At 42.8% G+C, this 21200-nt stretch overlaps 1 protein-coding gene across 2 annotated transcripts in view; it reads left to right on the top strand.

Annotated features, from left to right (window-relative positions):
* BMP2K (BMP2 inducible kinase) overlaps positions 1-21200 on the top strand; it is a 406412-nt gene that overhangs the window by 253134 nt on the left and 132078 nt on the right. For both annotated transcript variants that reach the window (XM_063919964.1, XM_063919966.1), the window contains exon 6: positions 19764-19845. In XM_063919964.1, the coding sequence (XP_063776034.1) occupies positions 19764-19845 (82 nt within the window). The remainder of the gene's footprint in view (positions 1-19763; positions 19846-21200) is intronic.

The raw sequence follows: 21200 nt of genomic DNA, 5'->3' as shown, positions 1-21200 counted from the left end.
AATACATGTGGAGCAAATCAGACGCCTCCCTTATGGTATTGCATGATGGATAAGTACCTGCCTTTACTTCTCAGCATTGAGGACATCATTAATCCTGACCAAATCCCCAACTCTATTTGCTGAAATGCAACCACAAACTTGCAAGGAACCTCCAACATGCTTCACTGTTGCCTGCAGACACTGATTATTATACCGCTCTCCAGCCCTTTGGCAAACAAACTGCTTTCTGTTACAGACAAATATTTAAAATTTTGACATAACAATCCAGAGCACCTGCTACCATTTTTCTGCACCCTATTTCCTATGTTTTCATCCATAGTTGAGTCGCTTGGCCTTGTTTCCACGTCAAAGGTATGGCTTTTTGGGCGCAATTCTACCATGAAGACAACTTCTAGCCAGACTTCTCAGAACAGTAGATGGGTGTACCACTGGTTTCTGGCTGTACTGAGCTGATAGCACTGCTGCCCATCTTCCGATTTCGAAGGGAAGTAAGCATGAGGTGTCTTTCATCTGATGCACTAAGTTTCCTTGGCCGACCACTGTGTCTATGGTCCTCAACGTTGCCGGTTTCTATGTGCTTCTAAAAAGAGCTTAAACAGCACATCTCTGGGCGAGACCTTGCGGATGCAGTATAACTACCTTTTGTCTTGTTTCTGTTCTCAGTCTTACCATGGTGTATGACCTGTGACATAGAGATGGTCTTCCACAACCTCACCTTTGTAGCAGAGTTTGGCTGTTCCTCACCTAGTTTTCAGCCTCCTACACTTGTTTGTTTCAGTTAATGACTGTGTTTCAACCTATATATGAAAATGATAATCATTATCAACTGTTTGTTACTATCAGTTAATCATACACCTAACTATAATCCTACAAAATCCCTGACATTATGCGAATGTCTCTAGAAGAATTGATGCTGTTTTGAAGGCAAAGCGTGGTTGATTTAGATTTCTCTTCTGTTCATTCACTTTCCATTTTGTTAATTGATGAAACTAAACTATTAACACTGCTATTTTTGGAAGTAGTCTTACTGTGCAGCATATTTTCCATACCTGCCTAAAACTTTTTGTGTGTGTATATGTATATATATTATATTTATATATGAAAAATCCACAATCCAGCACTCCCTTATAAGCCAAACCAATATCTTGCCTGGGTATATATATATATATATATATATATATATATATATATGTATGTGTGTGTGTGTGTATGTATATATATATATATATATATACATCCTGGTCCGCACAACACTGTCCATATTCTATATCGGGTGCCCGGTTAGAAATCATTCAGATAGAATACTGCCACACCATGAGGCTCCAGCTGGGGCTTATGTTGTAGAGAAAAACCAGCACTCCTTTAAACATCCAAAATTGCGTTTTTTTATGCCAATTAAAAATGACAAACTTTTTGTGCAAAATAGCAGCTTGAAGATACAGTTCCAACAATCATATACATCTTACGTATCCTGAATCATGCTGGGGATACGGAATCATGCTGGGGATACGAGTCAGACCCAGCTGGGTCTCCCTACAGCTGTTTCGGCTATCGCCGTCCTCAGGGGAGTAAGCCAAACCACTCTACCAAGCACCCTCTATTTATACCCACTAAATTACCCTAATGTGCTCACCTGTCCTTCTCGTTATCCTAAGTGCCGCCCGGTGTCGTGCTAGGGCGTGTGCGTGGAGCTGCCCGGGTAGCCGGACGGCTACCTGTGACGTCATCCGGATGCGTCCCACTAAGCAGAAGCGTCTCCCGGCGTCCCGTCCGTTGCCATGGACACGGTCCGTTCCACCCCCACCCGACACGTGACCGCGACGCGTGGGTGCGTCACACTCCCCTCCAGGCATACAGCGGTTCACTCATTGGCCTGCTAATCCTAAGTTCGCCGCCCTCCTGACATGACGTACAGTCCATGATCTCCCTGTAACCTGGCAACTCAGCTACACCGCCCCACCCACCACAAAACGGCAACATCAGGACAACACAGCGTGTTCCAAAAAATTAAATCTATATCCTAGGACAAAAATGTATATCCGAAATAACAGATGTTATTGGCATCTATGCGTGTATATTATAGCACAATTCATATATGTGACCCGCTAGTCTTACCTATCAGGATAACCAATGGTACCCATAACATCCTCCTAGCTTATAATGGCCACCACTTAGAGCTGGCCGTATATCGACCTATTGACATGTGGTCACATCTCTCTTGTGCAATAAATATCAACGCATATAGATCAATCTAAGCCAAAGTTTCAAGAAAATAACAAACTACAGACATATTATATTTAAACATGAACGGGAGTATCTGTGTGGAAAAGGTATCAATTTGTAAATCATACTAAATTGTAAACAACAGACCTGGCCTCAAAACCACACATCATCTATAAAAAACAAGATAGACCTAATTCCTCATTGAGCCCAACTGGGGCAGTAGCATTCAGCATATATATCCATCGACTTTCCTGTTTTAATAGCTGTTTATTACGATCACCACCCCTCCTCATTGGTGGTACATGGTCAAGAGGCATAAACTTAAAGTCCTTTATTTTATGACCACAGTTCGCAAAGTGTCTGGCCACCGGTGGTGTGCTGGGTTCCAATATCTGTAGTGCTTTTTTAATTGATGAGCGATGCATCGAAATTCGTTCTTTCAGCATCCGGATTGTTTTGCCCACGTATATTTTCTTACAGGGACATATAATGATATATGTAACGTATCGGGTATCACAAGTCATTCTATATCTTAATGTATGTTTAACTCCCATCTCGGGATGCACAAAATCTTTGCCAGTCAGCATAAACATACAATTGGCACAGCTGCCACATTTAAAGTCTCCCCTTTGGAGGCTCAGCCAATTTGTGTTACCCATCACCCCAGGGCTGATGTCAGACTGCGTGATCCGTTCCTTAAGATTCCTGCTCCTCTTATAGCTAAAGAGGGGTGTATTGGCGCAGAATCTATTCAAAGCAGGATCCGTCTGGACAATGTGCCAATGCTTCAGTATAGATTTTTTGACAAGACCCGATGTAATTGAGTAGGTACTCGTGAATACCAGACGTTCAGTTTCAGCACTTTCCTTTTTGGGAACCAGCAAGTCCTCTCGTTTAAGCCCCAGACACTTTGTAATCGCTTGTTTCACTTCCAATGGGTCATAGCCCCGTTCAATAAATTTTTGCCCCATATTAGCTAGAGCCTCTGGCAGTTTAGTGTGATCCGAGGTTATACGCGTCACTCTTACTAGTTGAGAGTACGGAAGTCCATTCTTTAAAGGCTGTGGGTGAAAACTGGATGCAAGAAGAAGCGTATTTTTGTCTGTAGGTTTTCTAAAAACACTTGTAGTGAATTTTCCTGCATCAATTCCTACCAATACATCCAAAAATTCCATTTTCACCTTATTAGATCGATAGGTAAATCTAATTGAGCCAGGCCTGCTGTTCAACTTCTCCACAAATTGAGTCAATGCTTGCTCACCACCAGTCCACAGCATGAAAAGGTCATCAATAAATCTAACATAAAATGGGATGTGTTTAGCAAAATCTATATCATTCATGATATTGTTTTTCTCAAAACTATACATGAATAAATTGGCGTACGATGGGGCCATGTTGGACCCCATCGCCGTCCCATGAAGTTGCAGAAAAAAGGAATTATTAAATAAAAAATAATTCTTACGTAGAATAATCTCAATCAATAATAACAAAAAATCAACCGGTGGACCCTCATAATGTGGACTGGTGGTGATAGCATCCCTGACTGCTTCTATCCCCTCTGAATGGTCAATACTAGTGTATAAACTAGAGACGTCTAGCGTCACCAAAAGGCAATCATTGGGCGGCGGTCCAAATTGTTCCAGCTTGTTAATAAAGTCAGAGGTATCTTTAATAAAGTATGGGGTACGTTGAACTACAGGCTGTAAATGGTAATCGACATACTGTGACAAGGGTTGTCCCAGTGACCCTCTCGAGGAGATAATGGGTCTACCCGGAGGATCCACCAGACTCTTGTGCACCTTTGGCAGGATATACAAGAGGGGGATCCTCGGGTAGTCCTGAGTCAGAAATTTCACAGTCTGTTCATCTATCCAACTGTTGTTACAACCTAGTTGGATAATGGAGTCAATTTCTTTCTTATAGTTAAATGTGGGGTCAAACTGGAGTCTTTTATAACAGGTTTCATCTGACAGCTGTCTCATTACTTCCTCAATATATTTAGATTTATCCATTATAACAATGCCCCCGCCTTTATCGGCGGGGCGTATTACAATGTCAGCATTATTATTTAAGGTTTTAATCGCTGATGACTCCTCCTTGTTAAGATTAGAGTATTTAATCCTGCTTTTCCGTAAAATCGGTATCGTATCCATCCTTACTAGACGCATAAAGGTCTCTATTGATGCGTTGGTTGAGGGTGGATCAAAAGTACTAGCAATTTTAAAGGGGATTGTTTTATAATCAGAGGCTGTCCGCTTACTAAAGAAGTCTTTGAGACGCAGCTGCCTGTGAAATCTATATAACTCGACCTCAAAATCAAATGGTTTTTGTCGGTAAGTTTGAACAAATGACAAACCCTTGGCTAACACCGCAGCCTCTGGGTCGGTTAATTCATAAGAAGATAAATTAAACAGGGCTATTTGCGGGTCGTCCTGGGGTATTTCTCTCTTTGATTTTTGGTGCCTGACACCCCCTCTCCTACAGGGTTTTCTAGCTCTTTTTCTGACGATGTTTTGTTGCGTAAAAACGCCTTGTCTCCTAAAAAATGTCTAGATTTGCTGGAATTATCTGAGTCACTTAGTGATGTGTTAGATTCAATGTCAGTAAATTGTCTGGGTTGTCGTCTTTTAAACGTCTTACCCTGTTGCCACTGTCGTCTATTACTTTGAGGTATCAACCATGGATATACCCGAAACTCCCTATAATCCTCTTTGACTTTCTTGTATTTACCTTTCTTAAAGGCAAGCAAGTCTGATTTAAAAGTCGCTATATTATCATCCAATTTAGCTAACCAATCAACACTGTTGTCAGCTTTGATAATATCTAAACCTGCAATCTCACTGGCCTTGATATCCTTCTCCACAGCTTTGATGTCGGCGTTCACCTGCTGGATGACCAAGAGCATTAGGTCAAAGCTACACTGATTCAGGATCAAACACCATTGTCTGCAAAATTCCTTACAATTACGTCCCAACGTAGGTTGGTTTTTAATTCTAAAGCCTCTCGGCACTAAATTCTCTTTATGATATTGAGACAATGTCAACCCATGAAGTTCAAGTTCCACTAATCTCTTACGTAACCTTAATAGGTCAGTGTGAACTTCCTGTGGGCTATCCTGATCAAAAGCTAACTGATCGGTGTTGGAAAAAAGTATTTTAGATATATCTTTATCCTGAAATCTCTTGGTTCCAGTGATGTCGCCGACACCAAACTCCATCGTTCTACACGTGTGCACTAAAAAGACAAAAACTTGAGCACTATAAATAGCACCCTTACAACATGTGTAACAAGTGCACGAAACTAACTAATACATACAACAACTTGACAACATATAATTAAAATCGTGGTGCAGTCCAAATCCAGATTAAGGAAATCAATATATATACATCCTGGTCCGCACAACACTGTCCATATTCTATATCGGGTGCCCGGTTAGAAATCATTCAGATAGAATACTGCCACACCATGAGGCTCCAGCTGGGGCTTATGTTGTAGAGAAAAACCAGCACTCCTTTAAACATCCAAAATTGCGTTTTTTATGCCAATTAAAAATGACAAACTTTTTGTGCAAAATAGCAGCTTGAAGATACAGTTCCAACAATCATATACATCTTACGTATCCTGAATCATGCTGGGGATACGGAATCATGCTGGGGATACGAGTCAGACCCAGCTGGGTCTCCCTACAGCTGTTTCGGCTATCGCCGTCCTCAGGGGAGTAAGCCAAACCACTCTACCAAGCACCCTCTATTTATACCCACTAAATTACCCTAATGTGCTCACCTGTCCTTCTCGTTATCCTAAGTGCCGCCCGGTGTCGTGCTAGGGCGTGTGCGTGGAGCTGCCCGGGTAGCCGGACGGCTACCTGTGACGTCATCCGGATGCGTCCCACTAAGCAGAAGCGTCTCCCGGCGTCCCGTCCGTTGCCATGGACACGGTCCGTTCCACCCCCACCCGACACGTGACCGCGACGCGTGGGTGCGTCACACTCCCCTCCAGGCATACAGCGGTTCACTCATTGGCCTGCTAATCCTAAGTTCGCCGCCCTCCTGACATGACGTACAGTCCATGATCTCCCTGTAACCTGGCAACTCAGCTACACCGCCCCACCCACCACAAAACGGCAACATCAGGACAACACAGCGTGTTCCAAAAAATTAAATCTATATCCTAGGACAAAAATGTATATCCGAAATAACAGATGTTATTGGCATCTATGCGTGTATATTATAGCACAATTCATATATGTGACCCGCTAGTCTTACCTATCAGGATAACCAATGGTACCCATAACATCCTCCTAGCTTATAATGGCCACCACTTAGAGCTGGCCGTATATCGACCTATTGACATGTGGTCACATCTCTCTTGTGCAATAAATATCAACGCATATAGATCAATCTAAGCCAAAGTTTCAAGAAAATAACAAACTACAGACATATTATATTTAAACATGAACGGGAGTATCTGTGTGGAAAAGGTATCAATTTGTAACACAAATTGGCTGAGCCTCCAAAGGGGAGCCTTTAAATGTGGCAGCTGTGCCAATTGTATGTTTATGCTGACTGGCAAAGATTTTGTGCATCCCGAGATGGAAGTTAAACATACATTAAGATATAGAATGACTTGTGATACCCGATACGTTACATATATCATTATATGTCCCTGTTAGAAAATATACGTGGGCAAAACAATCCGGATGCTGAAAGAACGAATTTCGATGCATCGCTCATCAATTAAAAAAGCACTACAGATATTGGAACCCAGCACACCACCGGTGGCCAGACACTTTGCGAACTGTGGTCATAAAATAAAGGACTTTAAGTTTATGCCTCTTGACCATGTACCACCAATGAGGAGGGGTGGTGATCGTAATAAACAGCTATTAAAACAGGAAAGTCGATGGATATATATGCTGAATGCTACTGCCCCAGTTGGGCTCAATGAGGAATTAGGTCTATCTTGTTTTTTATAGATGATGTGTGGTTTTGAGGCCAGGTCTGTTGTTTACAATTTAGTATGATTTACAAATTGATACCTTTTCCACACAGATATATATATATGTATCAATACAGAGGGACCAGAAAAGTACAAGACAAGAAGAAAATGTAATCTTTAACCTATCTGATCGGACTCTAACTCAATTAGAACTGCAAGTTCTCAATAGGGGCCTCAGTTTTTTACCTACGAATTTCTTCAATGAGTTTAATTGGAAGCGAGATCTTCATCAGTTTTCACGGAAACTGAGACTTAAGGAACATTTTCATGGGAAACAATTTGATAGCGGTAATCCAGTTTTTTCTTTTTTGCAAAAGAAATAAAGATCATCGTTTGATCCGGTTTCATATAATCCATCTATTAGAACATTTAGTAGATTACTGGATGAATCTGTTAATAAATTTACACAGGTACCACATCGGATTAGACCCAATTTATCCAAGGCTGAGTTCGGGGCGCTGCAACAGCTTAAATCGTATGAGGACATCACGATCAGGCCTGCGGACAAAGGGGGCGCTATAGTCGTTCAAAATTTGGGGGACTATAAAGCGGAAGTAATGTCACAATTATCTGATCCAGCCGTTTATAAGAGATTACATTGTAACCCCACTGCCAAATTTCAAAGTGAATTGTTCGCCATCTTGAAGGAGGCGTGTCAAGATCACAAAATTACCAACAAAATCTTTGAAGTATTGTGTGTGAAATATCCTAGAGTTCCAATACTCTACACTATTCCCAAACTACACAAGGATAGCCAGAAACCTCCTGGGAGGCCGATTATCTCGGCTAGAGATTCGCTATATACTTCTGTGTCTCAGTTATTAGACTGTGTATTACAACCCCACCTGATGGCTCAGGACACTTTTCTCAAGGACACCACTACCTTTCTGAAGCTCTTAGATGATTTCCATGATGTCCCCTCTGGAACATTATTATGTTGTTTGGATATTGTTAGTCTATACACCAGCATTCCCCATGAGGGGGGGGGGGGCTGGAGGCTATGAGGGGTTTCCTGCAGTCCTGTGTGTTGCAGGAAGAGTTTGACCATGCTTTATTTATGCAACTGCTTGAATAGACACTATGTCGAAATTACTTTATCTTTGGCGGTTGTTTCTATCTACAGCGGAGGGGGTGTGCTATGGGTTCGCCTGTAGCACCCTCCTACGCGAATGTGTTTATGTTTGCTCTTGAGAGTCGGATGTTCTTCCAGAACAGTCGTTTTAGGGGGAACATCCTGCTCTATAAGCGCTACATAGACGATGTGTTCCTTTTATGGACAGGTGGTCAACAGGAATTTGACAATATGATGGTGGAAATTAATGGATTGGACACTCCCATTAAGTTCACATATACGTCAAGTAACACGGATATGAACTTTTTGGATGTACATGTGACATTGTCTAACAATCAATTTATTACGGAGGTTTATACTAAAGTGACCGATAGAAACACGTTACTGGTAGCATCTAGTCACCACCCAACAGCTTTAAAACAGGGGTTGCCACTCTCGCAAATGATGCGAGTTGCCCGGATTTCTAGCGATGCATCTACGGTTCCATTGGAACTTGATAAAGTAGTTGATAAGTTTCTGGTTCGGGGGTATGACATGGAGACCCTTCTAGCACATAGGACCCGAGTGTTGAGTATGTCTAGATCTGAACTATTAAGCCCATGTAGAAGGAATCAAGATCAGATCCTTCCGTGGGTGAGTGACTATACAGTGGCAAGTCCGGTAATCAAACCAGCCACGAAGGCCTTGTGGCCCATTGTGAGCTCGGACAGTGAACTCCCGATGTTTAGGGGTAAACGCCCATTGGCGGCCTTTAGACGTGGGAGTAATCTGAAAGATTTACTCGTCCATACTGATGTAACAGGTCGTAATGTACCACAAACCCCCAATGTATATAGGAAACTGTTTGGTTGTTATTCATGTAATGATTGTACCACCTGTCGTTTTATCATTCCATGTACTAAGTTCAAACATCCTCATGTTGATAAGATGTATGACATGAGATTTGTGTTAACTTGCAACATGTCATTCGTTGTTTACGTGGTGGTCTGTCCCTGTGGGTTATTCTACGTCGGGCAGACCACCCGTAAGTTTAAGGAGCATATGAACGCACATAGATCAGCGATTCGCCTATCATTAGCTGGAAAAGATATTGACCAACCGGTTCCCCGTCACTTCAAGGAATTGAATCATAACTTAGACGAGATCAGATATTTTATGATAGATCATGTACCGGTGTTGCTACGAGGGGGTGAGGGCCAAGGCTTTACTGATTAAGGAATCCCGTTGGATTGTTAGGCTGGGTACGATTAAACCAGGGGGGCTCAATGATAAAATTGGAACAGTCTAATTTAGGTTCTGGTGCCCTTCCTTGGGTGGATTATGGTGTGTTTTCTTGTAGGTGGCTATTAACCTGTGAGTTATAATTATAGAACAAGCTGCTCTATTTGTTGATGGGTATGATATTGATCGTCCACATTTTTCGATTGCGATGTATGGCTTGCAGACTGCCCCCTCACATGTACGGGGATTCTCCTGATCTTCAGGAGCAGGCCCCGGGTGTGAGGTGTCAGTACTCACCACTGTGCTGCTACTAATTGTCTGTCCTATGTCATGTTTTTATACTTTGTGTTCACTATGTATATTTGATGTTTGTTTTATTACATGTATGTTTTGGTGTACAGTTTTTCCCATGTCCTGTTCTTCTCCCCGTGGTCAGCGTTGTGAACTCCGCAGCGATGGAAGCAGTCTAGCTGTGACAGGCGGAAGTGAGACTGGAGGTCTTGGAACGCAGGCTGCGCGCTTTAGGTGGTGCGCAAGCCTGTTGATTTCCAAGACAACGTGACCGCTTCCTCCGGAAGTGTGTCTTGCTTGCCGGATCCCAGCTGCTGGTGCCCGCTGCGGCGCGTTAAGTTTGATAGGAGTGGATTGGATCTAGGGGATTTAAAAAGTGGGTAAGTTTGTCAAATTGTATCTGTCTCTTTTGCTGTGAGGTCCTGAGGACGGGGTACTGTCCCCGAAAGTACTCGACCACAATACAGTTTTGTATTTTGCTTATTATCTCGACTCTGAGTGCCGTTTCTTATATGGAGCTCAATATATATATATATATATATATATATATATATATATATATATATATATATATATATATACATATACAGATGTGTGTGTGTGTGTGTGTGGACGTGTATATATATATATATATATATATATATATATAGATAGATAGATGTGTGTATGTATATGTGTGTGTATGTATATATATATATATATATATATATATATATACATATACAGATGTGTGTGTGTGTGTGTATATATATATATATATATATATATATATATATAGATAGATAGATGTGTGTATGTATATGTGTGTATATATATATATATATATATATATATAAAATGTACGTACGTACATACTTGTACCGAAGGTCCGGCTCTCCTCTTACATTCACAAATGATCGGGTGCCCCCACAGCAAATAGCATACATACAAAAGTCCGTTGGTGTGGCACTCGAGATACTGACAAACGACTCTTCTAGCACATTTTTGTATTTTGTGTAGCCTGATGACAGTGCAATAAAACAAGCACTGAAACGTTGCCAAGTACATGCTGCTGTAAAGAGTCTTTTGTCTGTATCTGGAGTGCCACACCAACGGACTTATGTATGTATGTGTATATATATATATATATATATATATATATATATATACAGGTTGAGTATCCCTTATCCAAAATGCTTGGGACCAGAAGTATTTTGGATATCGGATTTTTCCGTATTTTGGAATAATTGCATACCATAATGAGATATCATGGTGATGGGACCTAAGTCTAAGCACAGAATGCATTTGTTTCATATACACCTTATACACACAGCCTGAAGGTCATTTTAGCCAATGTTTTTATTATCTTTGTGCATTAAACAAAGTATGTGTATATTCACACAATTAATTTTTGTTTCATATACACCTTATACACACAGCCTGAAGGTCATTTAATACAATATTTTTAATAACTTTGTGTATTAAACAAAGTTTGTGTACACTGAGCCATCAGAAAACAAAGGTTTCACTGTCTGTCTCACTCAAAAAAAATCCGTATTTCGGAATATTCCGTATTTTGGAATATTTGGATATGGGATACTCAACCTGTATATGTATATGTGTATATGTGTGTGTGTGTGTGTATATATATATATATATATATATATATATATCCAAATTAAGGGAGCACTCACCAGTCTTCAAATAGATCAAGGCAATTTATTCATACCATCAGCATATAGTTTGTCGACGTTTCGGTCACAATTCTGACCTTTGTCAAGATACCGGTGCAATGAACTAGTGTTACCTATATACCCATATAGATCCCTCCCTCCAATTAATCAAAGCAACTCCCCCACATAACAAACAATTACATACAATAGACATATATTAAAACTAAGATGTTAATTTGGAAATATATTCGAGTAAGATTCCTCCCTCATTGGAAGCCACCCCAGCACTTTCTTCATAAACAAACGTGAGTGTGGACCCTCTATGTTTTTATATATATATATATATATATATATATATATATATATATATATATATATATACACACACACACACACACACACACACACACACACACACACACACACACACACACACACACCGTATATACTCGAGTATAAGTCGACCCAAATATTAGCCGAGGCACCTAATTTTACCACACAAACCTGGGAAAACGTATTGACTCGAGTATAAGCCTAGGGTGGGAAATGCAGCTCTAGCCGTACACAGCCCTCATACTGCCAGATATGCCCTCATAGTGCCAAATATGCCCTCATAGTGCCAGATATGCCCTCATAGTGCCAAATATGCCCTCATAGTGCCAAATATGCCCTCATAGTGCCAAATATGCCCTCACAGTGCCAGATAGTCCTCCACAGTGCCAGATATGCCCTCATACTGCCACATATACCCCCCCCCCCCCAAGTGCCAAATATGCTCCCCCAGTGCCAGGTACAACTTACCCTCCCCGCTCCCCCGCTGTTTTGTGAAGGAGGGACACAAAGGGCACAGCGCGCGCCTCTCCTGTGTCCCTCCTGCGTCTCCGGCGTCAGGTCTGTTAAATGAAGTGCCGGTTCGTGAGCCAATCAGAGCTCACGAACGGGTACTTAATTTAATAGACACGCCGGAGACGCAGGAGGGACACAGGAGAGGCGCGCGCTGTGCCCTCCGTGTCCCTCCTTCCCACTGACTCGAGTATAAGCCGAGGGGGCTTTTTCAGCATAAAAACAAGTGCTGAAAAAGTCGGCTTATACTCGACTATATACGTTATTTATATATATATATATATATATATATATATATAAAAAACGATAGATGCGGGGGCGCACAGGTAACACTGGAAAAGGCACAATCAGTGCACGTGATGAGTGATATATATTATTTTATGTAAATTAAGTAAGGAGTGAGTAGATTAAAATTGACACTCCTCTAAAAAATGAGTGGCAGCAACCTTAAGCATAGTGATATGTGCTTGGAAACACATAAAGGGTAAAATTTGAATAAGTGGAGAAAAGGGCACCTTCTAGTGTCTAAAAAATACATAGTGTGAACCCAGTGTGAGTAAAAAAGACACTACTTATCTGATACAGTCTTTCTTCGGTCATATGACCAATATAAGTACATAAAAAAAATAAGACAAATATAACATAACGCATACAGTTTTCATACCATTGTTCACCATAAAATTAGTTGTATATAAAAAAACCTTCTAAGGATCCTACAGTTTCCAAGGGACTGCTGTACCTGAACCTCTTTATGGACAGATAAGCCTTTTAAAATTTATATTTTGTATGTTTGCATTTTTTACCATTCCTCGTATACTTATGGAAAACTAGATGTACCTGATTTCCTATATGGATAGATAAGCTTGATTTGTTTTTTTATCCTGTACGCTTGCATTTTTACCATTTGTTTTTATGTGTTGTATTAAAAATTTGTGAAAACCTTTTATTATCCCTGGCTGTGGATTGTAAATTGTAGGATTTGCTTATATACATATATACATACTAGCTCAGTGCAGCTTTATTGTGATAATCATTTCTGCATTGCCTATGACTGTGTGTGCATGTATCTGCTGTGTGATTTCACTCTGTGTTTCCCAGATATATCTGTCACTATATTCTGCACCCTAAGAGGCTAGGTGCGTCTGGGTCTGCTAATATAGTGCGTCACAGTATTTATCCAAAACGTATATTCTACTATGTGCTCAGTCACGTAATACCGGATTTATTCGCAGGTATTGTACTTTGTCTGGCAATATCGTACTTCGCTCTGTTGTTGCATTCTCACATAATGTCTAACTGAAAGGGCAGTAAATCAGCGGAAGCTCCTGCATCATGCAGAGCATGCTCCAGGGATTTACCAGAGGGGGAAGTGTTATTGATGGTCTGTGTACTAAATGTTATACGCCTCCCAGTCAGTCCGCAGCTAATGCAATGGAACACCCTGGGCTGCATTCACCAACCTACTGGGTACACTGGTGAAACGCATAGCGCCCCCTATGAGACCACCGATGCACTGCACCTCATATTGTTCATATGGTTAATCCGCCTTGAGCGGAAAAATTGTCTAACCAACTGCAGCAATTGAATCAGTATTTGGTTAGACCGAAACCTACACCAGGTCACTCCCGTGTCTCTGAGTCCTCTAAGCGGGCTGCTTCTTCCTCGCAATCCAAAATCCTCTCTGATGTCTCATCTGAAGAGGAGGGGGAGCATACGGTCCTGACAGACCCTGAACCCTGTGTTACTGATGAGGATTCTCCCTTGCAGATGGATGTCGCTGCCTTAGTGGATGCTAATAAGCATTACCTTCAAAGAGGAGGATTCCATTATTGTGGCAAAGAAAACTGATGAGTTTAAACAGCAGAAGGTGGTTAAAACTATATTAAGCCATTCTTATCATTTTGTGGACATCAAACGGGAACCCTGGTTTAATCCAGGGAGGAAATTCCCTCTGCCAAAAATGGGCCTTGGCTCGCTATCCTCTCCCTGGAGAGTTATGTAACAATGGGAAACTCCACTGCTGGTGGATTCTTACGTCACCCGCCTTGTGGTGTCATTCACTCTGCCTGTCACCACTGTCACCTCACTGAAGGAACCGACCAATAAGCGTGTGGAGGGATGCCTGAAGTCTGTATACTCCCTTACTGGAGCCATTCATAGACCTACTATAGGTGCCTCCTGGGCTGCAATTGAGGCGTGAGTTCAGGCATTAGAGGAAGAGCTGCCTGAGGATATATCTGACATTGACAGACAATACATGTCTTACAATGCCACCTCCACATAATACGTTCAGGAGTGTCCTCTGAGGCGGGTGTATTGGCAGCCAAGGCGTCGACCACATCTGTCCTGGTTCGCTGCATACTGTTGTTGGTGTCATGGAAAGTGGACCTGAACTCTAAAAGGCCTTGAAGGTACAGTACTCCTCTTCACTGGGGACATTGTTTGGTGTAGCACGGCTTTTCTCCCCACTACTAATCCTACTAATCCTTCTGCACAGAAGGCAATAGGTACCACTTTCCGTTCCTTTCGGCCTCAAGGGAATGCAAAAGGTCAGACAGTCTCATACTCCCAAAACCACAAAGCCCAAGGCCAAACAATCCTGGGCAGCCCGTCAACCTGCTTCAAAATATGACAAGCCTGCTGCATGACGGGGTGGGATGCCGACTTCTACAGTTCACCCAGATCTGGTTAAAGACCACTTCAGACGCATGGGTACTGGAAGTTGTCTCTCACGGGTACTCTGTCTCGTACAAGAGACGTCGTCCTTGCCAGTTTTGCACTGCAGCCCTCCTTTCGGATACATTAAAGGTGCAAACTCTACAAACTGGTGAGTTCCCTCCTGAGTACAGAAGTGTTTGTGCCGGTACCTCAGTCCAAGAGAGGCAGAGGTTATTATTCGATCCTGTTTCTGTCCCAAAACTCAATGGTTCCTTCCGGCCTATACTAAATCTCAAATCTTTTAACAAGTTTGTGTGAGTGTCCAGGTTTCACACAGAAACACTACGCTCCATTCCCTGGATATACAGGATGCATGCCTGCAATATACCTTTTGCCATATCGCATCAGCAGTTTCTGCGGTTTGCTAATGGCAACCTCCATTCCAATTCCATGCCATATGGACTGGCTACTGATCCTTGGATCTTCACAATGTCATGGCTGTTATGACTGCTCATCTCCGTCGCCAGGTAGTCAGCATCCTGCCGTATCTAGATGACCTGATGATTCTGGCAAATTCCCATGAAGTCCTCCTCTGTCATCTACAACTGAAGGTAACATTTCTGCAAGCCCACGGGTGTCCTATCAAATGGAAGAAGTCCTCGCTGGTCCCAGCTCAGAGTATGGTGCATCTGGGGAGCACTCCTGGACACACACAGTCAGAGACTGTTTCTGTCTCCAGAAAAAGTCCTGAAGATTCAGGACAGGATAAGATGCTTCCTTAGTTGTCCTAGAGTGTCTATACACTTGGCGATGCGAGTACTTGGCCTGATGGTATCGGCCTTCATACACTCAAATTATTTCCTGCCCACTACTCAGGTTAATCCTTTCCAAGTGGGACGGCCTGCCTCATTGGATCAGATTTCACATGATCTCTTTGACTCCGGAGGTTCGCCTGTCGCTGACCTGGTGAATCCAGGACCAGCAAGAGCAAGGGCCGTCTCGTCTGGGTCCCCGACTGGATTCTGCCGACAACGGACGCGTGTCTGAGGGGATGGGGAGTGGTGTTGAAGCAACACTCTTTTCAAGATCGTTGGATCAAGGAGGAATCGCTCTTTCCAATAACTATTCTGGCATACATAAACCATCAGGGCGTAACTTGAGGCTGCATGGCAATGATGGAAGTGTCAAAAATCCTTTGTTGGGTGGAACGCCATCTGCCAGCCATATCTGCAGTGTTCATTCCTGGTGTCCTGAACTGGGAAGCAGACTTCATCAGTCGCCAGGACATGCACGCCGGAGAGTGGAGTCCTCATCCAAAAGTCTTTTGACTCTTAGTGGACAGGTGGTGTCTACCTGGCGTAGAGCTCATGGCGTCTCGACACAATCACAAGGTTCCAGTCTTCGGATCAAAGACCAGGGATCCTCAAGCAGCGTTCATGGATGCACTGGCGGTTCGATGGAACTTTCGGCTGCCCTACTTGTTCCTTCCAGTGTCTCCTGCCCAGGGTACTACGGAAGTTCAATCAAGAAGGGGTACTACTACTTCTAGTTGTTCCAGCGTTGCCTCGACGGCAATGGTTCTCAGACCTGCAGAGTCTATCGACGGAGCATCCCCTTCTACTTCATCAGCGCCCGGACCTCCTCGTACAGGGCCCTTTTCTCTACCCAGACCTGGTCAAACTGGCCTTGATGTCGTGGCTCTTGAAGCATCACTCCTGAGGGCCAAAGGATTTCCGAGGCGGTTATCCGAACTATATGAAGGGCCACAAACCGACATATGCCCGGATTTAATACAAGGTCTGGAATTTTTACTTCACCTGGTGTTCTGATAAGAATTATGATGTCTTTATGTGCAGATCTTCCAGAATCTGTCTTTTCTGCAATGAGACCTTGACTTAGATCTCCGTCTGGCCTCCCTCAAGGTTCACATATCTGCCTTGTCGGATGGTTTCAGAGAAAAATTGCATCTATACCTGATGTTCATACTTTCACCCAGGGTGTACTTAGGATTCAGCCTCCTGTGGCTTAATGGGATTGACTGTTGTGCTTAAAGCCCTGCATGAGTCTCCATTTGAACTTCTTGAGTCGGAGGACCTTAATTGGCTCACGGACAAGGTCCTGTTCTTGCTGGCTATTGCCTCAGCAAGACGGGTGTCAGACTTAGGGTGGACGACAGGACAAGGCGTCTATTTGACTTTTTCACAGTGACCGGGCAGTTCGAACTTGACCGGGTTATTTGCCTAAGGTGGTGCCAACTTTTCACCTTAACCAAGAGATTGTGGTTCCGGCCTTTATCTCTTCAGACTTATCTTCCAAAGAGCGTTTTTTGGATGTGGCTGGCCTGCGAATAAGCAAACCTTGGCCAGATGGATTAGAATGATGATTGCACAAGCTTATGCGCAGGCTGGACTCCCAGCTTCTGCTGCTATTATTGCCCATTCTACTCTGTCTGTTGGACCTTCTTGAGCGGTCCGCCGTGGCTCATCCGCAGAACAATGTACAAGGCAGCTAGGTGAACACATTTATTAGGTTTTATGCCTTCGAGATTTCCGCCTCCCAGGATGCCTCCTTTGGACGCCGGGTTTTCATACCCGCTAAGGCGCGTCCCCTCCCTTGAGGAACTGCTTTAGGATATCCCCGATGTTTTCCTGAGGAAATCAATGTATCCTGCTGCAGAAAAGGAGAGTTTCTGCAAGGTACATTTGTTCCACAGGGCGCCCACCCTGATGTACCTTGCTTCTATGGGTTTGTTTGGCATTAGCTGCTGGTACTGTACCTTCTCCTGTCGTCAGAATGCGGTTCTATGTGACTAACTTTTGCCTTCTCTCTTGCCTCCTCCTGCATTGGACTGGCTAACGAAACTGAGCTCTCAGTGCCTGGAGGCGGGGTTTATAGGGGAGGCCCCAGTGCATCCTGGGACAGCCTAAAGCTTTAGCCTGTTGGTGCCTCTGGATCAAGATCCACTCTACACCCGATGTTTTCCTGTGGAACCAATTTACCTCGTAGAAAGAGTTAACAATGGTAAGGCTACCATAACTCTCCTTTTTAGCTCTGTTTTTTCCCTTCAATCTCATCATTGTTTCCTACACATACAGTACTCTTCATGAGTCTTGCCATTGGCTAAGTAGAGAGCTGACAGTTCTAATGTTGGTGATCTTTGATTTTTAGTAATCAAGTAAAGGGCAGTTCTTTATTCCTCATTCACAGTGAGATGTATCAAGCCTTGGAGAGACAGATAAAAGTACCTACTAGCACATTCTGTGAAATGACAGAAGCTGATTGGTTGATACTTTAATATCTCACTTAAACGCTTGGTGCATCTCACCAGCAGTATGCTGGAGTAATTGTTGCTGGCTCACTATTTTTTTCCTTCACATCATATCTTCCCAATACCCCTCGGTAATCAGTAGGCTCACTGCAGACCTACAGTATCATCCGTTTTATATGGACCATGCTTGTGTAGGAGATACCGTCTGTACATTGTTAGCTATGTAGTGGTGGATATATTATGTCTTATTGCATTTGTTCTCCAACATAAGCAAATGCACCATTATTATAGAGTACAGTTTAGTAGAAAGTGGGTAAGGGCCCTATAATTATTACTAAGCTGTTTACCACACCTAGCACAGCAGCAATTTTCAGTTTACAAACTAAGCATTGCAGAGACAGTATTGACCGTGTAAAGCAATGTAGCTAGAGGTGAAAAAGGAGTTCATAGCACCATTCATCCAATAATAGCAACGGACATATAAGCAGCACCTTACTCGTCTTTGCCAACAAATCCTTAGTTGAGGATAAAAGCTCCCATTTGTTAGGCTTTATGAAACAATCTGTGATTTTTTGATGTGGTCACATGAAGACTTTCAGTTTCAAGAAGGCTATTACAGTATGTATTTTTCAGTGGATTACAATTAATCTTGTTTTACATCGTTTGGAATTTTCCTTCTCAGGTGCCAGTGACTCCTAGCTTCTGGTGACTGGGGCCTGGTACTAGGGACCAGTTATCTTACACTTGGGAGGGGGCACAATACACTATGGGTACTTATTTTGTTTCATTTGTGTGGCTAAACCATCATTGGAGCATCCGTGTTCTTCATGTTTTGATGTCCTAAAGAAGGCCATGCCAACCTGTGGCTCTCCAGTTACCACATGTGCCAGCTATCCCTGACACAGTTTTGCCGTTAGGGAATGCTAAAAATGCTGGTTTGTGTAGTTTCAGAGGCTGGAGAGCTACAGTTTGGCCCGGCCTGTCCTAAAGGGTTCCAGATTTTGTGCTGGTTTTTTTACATCACTTGCCATATACAGTACAAGGGTATAAGTTTAATTTGCCAGCTGTCGGGATCCCAGCAGTCAGGTTACTGACGCCGGAATCCCGACAGCTGGCATTGCTAACAGCCGGAATACTGGCGCTACAGGACTGTTTCCACTCGTGGGTATCCATGACACCCATAGAGTGAGAATAGAACCTGTAGCAAGCCCACAAGGGGACTCTTTGCGCTCGCCCCACTGATGGCCGGGATGCTGTTGTCTATTGACAGCCGGCATCCCGGCCACTGGAAAATCATACTGAATCCAGTACAAGGTATACTGTTTGAACATTATGGAGATATTTATCAAAAGTTGGAGAGAGAAAGTACCAACCAATCAGCTCCTAATTGCCATGTTACAGACTGTGTTTGAAAATGCAAATTTGAGTCTGATTGGTGGGTAATCTTTCTCCACTTTGTCTCTCCAAGCTATGATAAATATTCCCCTATATATGTGTATACCTTTATTTCATTAACACTTCTTTGTGACTATTTCAGGTATACCACTCTCTCATACAGAGCTCCAGAAATGATCAACCTTTATGGGGGAAAACCAATTACTACAAAAGCTGATATATGGGTAAGAAAAGATCACCGTTTGCTGCAATAATAATTTGGCATCTTACTCCAAGTAATGTTCTCTTTATCTTGACGTTCACATTTCAGTGATTTATTTCATTCAGCTTTTAGCTTCTAGAAAGTCCTTTTGCAAACAGATTTTATCCTGACAGGGAACACATGGAATATTTTGTGTTCTCGAGTACATCGAGCAATCAAAGGAAAATGTCAAATACAATGCTCTCAAAACCAGATTACTGTTGCAGTAAAGCCTAACATGTATAGAAACAAAATGCAGTGATTCACGTAAATCGCTATGCCTGTCGTGGCCCAATACAGCAGCAGAATACAGAAAGGTTTGCAGTGACCTTGTTTCTGAAAATGACAATGTACCAAATGACAGGAATTTCTGGACTGAGTTATACAGGATATAAAGTAACTGAAAAAAGAATCAAAGTTGCGAGTATTTTGAATTTGTGATCAAGTGAATTCAGTTGTAATCTTTATTAAAAGGAACTGCAAATTGTAGTCAAAAAGCTATTTTGCTCTTTTAAATTTTCTTTCTCAAGTTTGTGCCTATAAGTCATTGTATGTTTTTCCTGTTCAAAGAGTTTTGTCAAGCACAGCATGGTCACCCATTGCCTTGTTTTGTGTAAACTTTATAGTGTAATTACAGTGGTATAATCATGTCCACTGCGGTGGTATAAGTGTGTGACCCCACTTGTATATGTTTGGTTCTGTGAATAAAGTGCTTTTGGGTTGAGTATGAGTTAGCGGTAGTCTGGATGCCAGCGTTCAGTATACAGACGCTGGCATCCCTACAGTTGCAATCCCGACAGGGGTAAGATGCCTATTTTCTCCCTTACACCATAGCCCTCCCTTCCCGCAGCCTAACCCTAACCTCTCCCTTTGGTGCCTAACCTTAACCTCCCTCATTGTTGCCTAAACCTAACCGCCCCTTTTCAGCATCCCAAACCTAACCCTCCCCCTTAGTGCCTAACCCTAACCCCCCTCTCCCCACAGTCTAACCCTAACCTCTCCCCTCCCGCAGCCTAACCCTAACCTCCTCGGGTGGCGCCTAATCCCAACCGCTCTACCCCAGCCCTAAACCTAAGCCTCCCGCTGTACTCACGGTGGAATGCCAGCTGTCGGTATACTGGCGCTTGTGTCCCGACCTTTTCAGGATTCCGGCATCTGTTTTCTGACTGGTGTCGGAATTCCGGTGTCTATTGTGGCTGCCGGGATCCCGACATCCGGCATCTTGACCGGACTCCTTGATGTCTGGGGTCATTGGCTGATGTGGTATTACATCAAAATTGATTTTACATAGAAACATAGAATTTAAAGGCAGATAAATTTTTTTTTAGCCCATCTAGT

The sequence above is a fragment of the Pseudophryne corroboree genome, chromosome 1 (genome assembly GCF_028390025.1).
Source record: "Pseudophryne corroboree isolate aPseCor3 chromosome 1, aPseCor3.hap2, whole genome shotgun sequence".
Taxonomy (NCBI): Eukaryota; Metazoa; Chordata; class Amphibia; order Anura; family Myobatrachidae; genus Pseudophryne; species Pseudophryne corroboree.
Note: the sequence above shows the minus strand (reverse complement) of the source record. Positions and strands in the feature narration are given on the sequence as shown.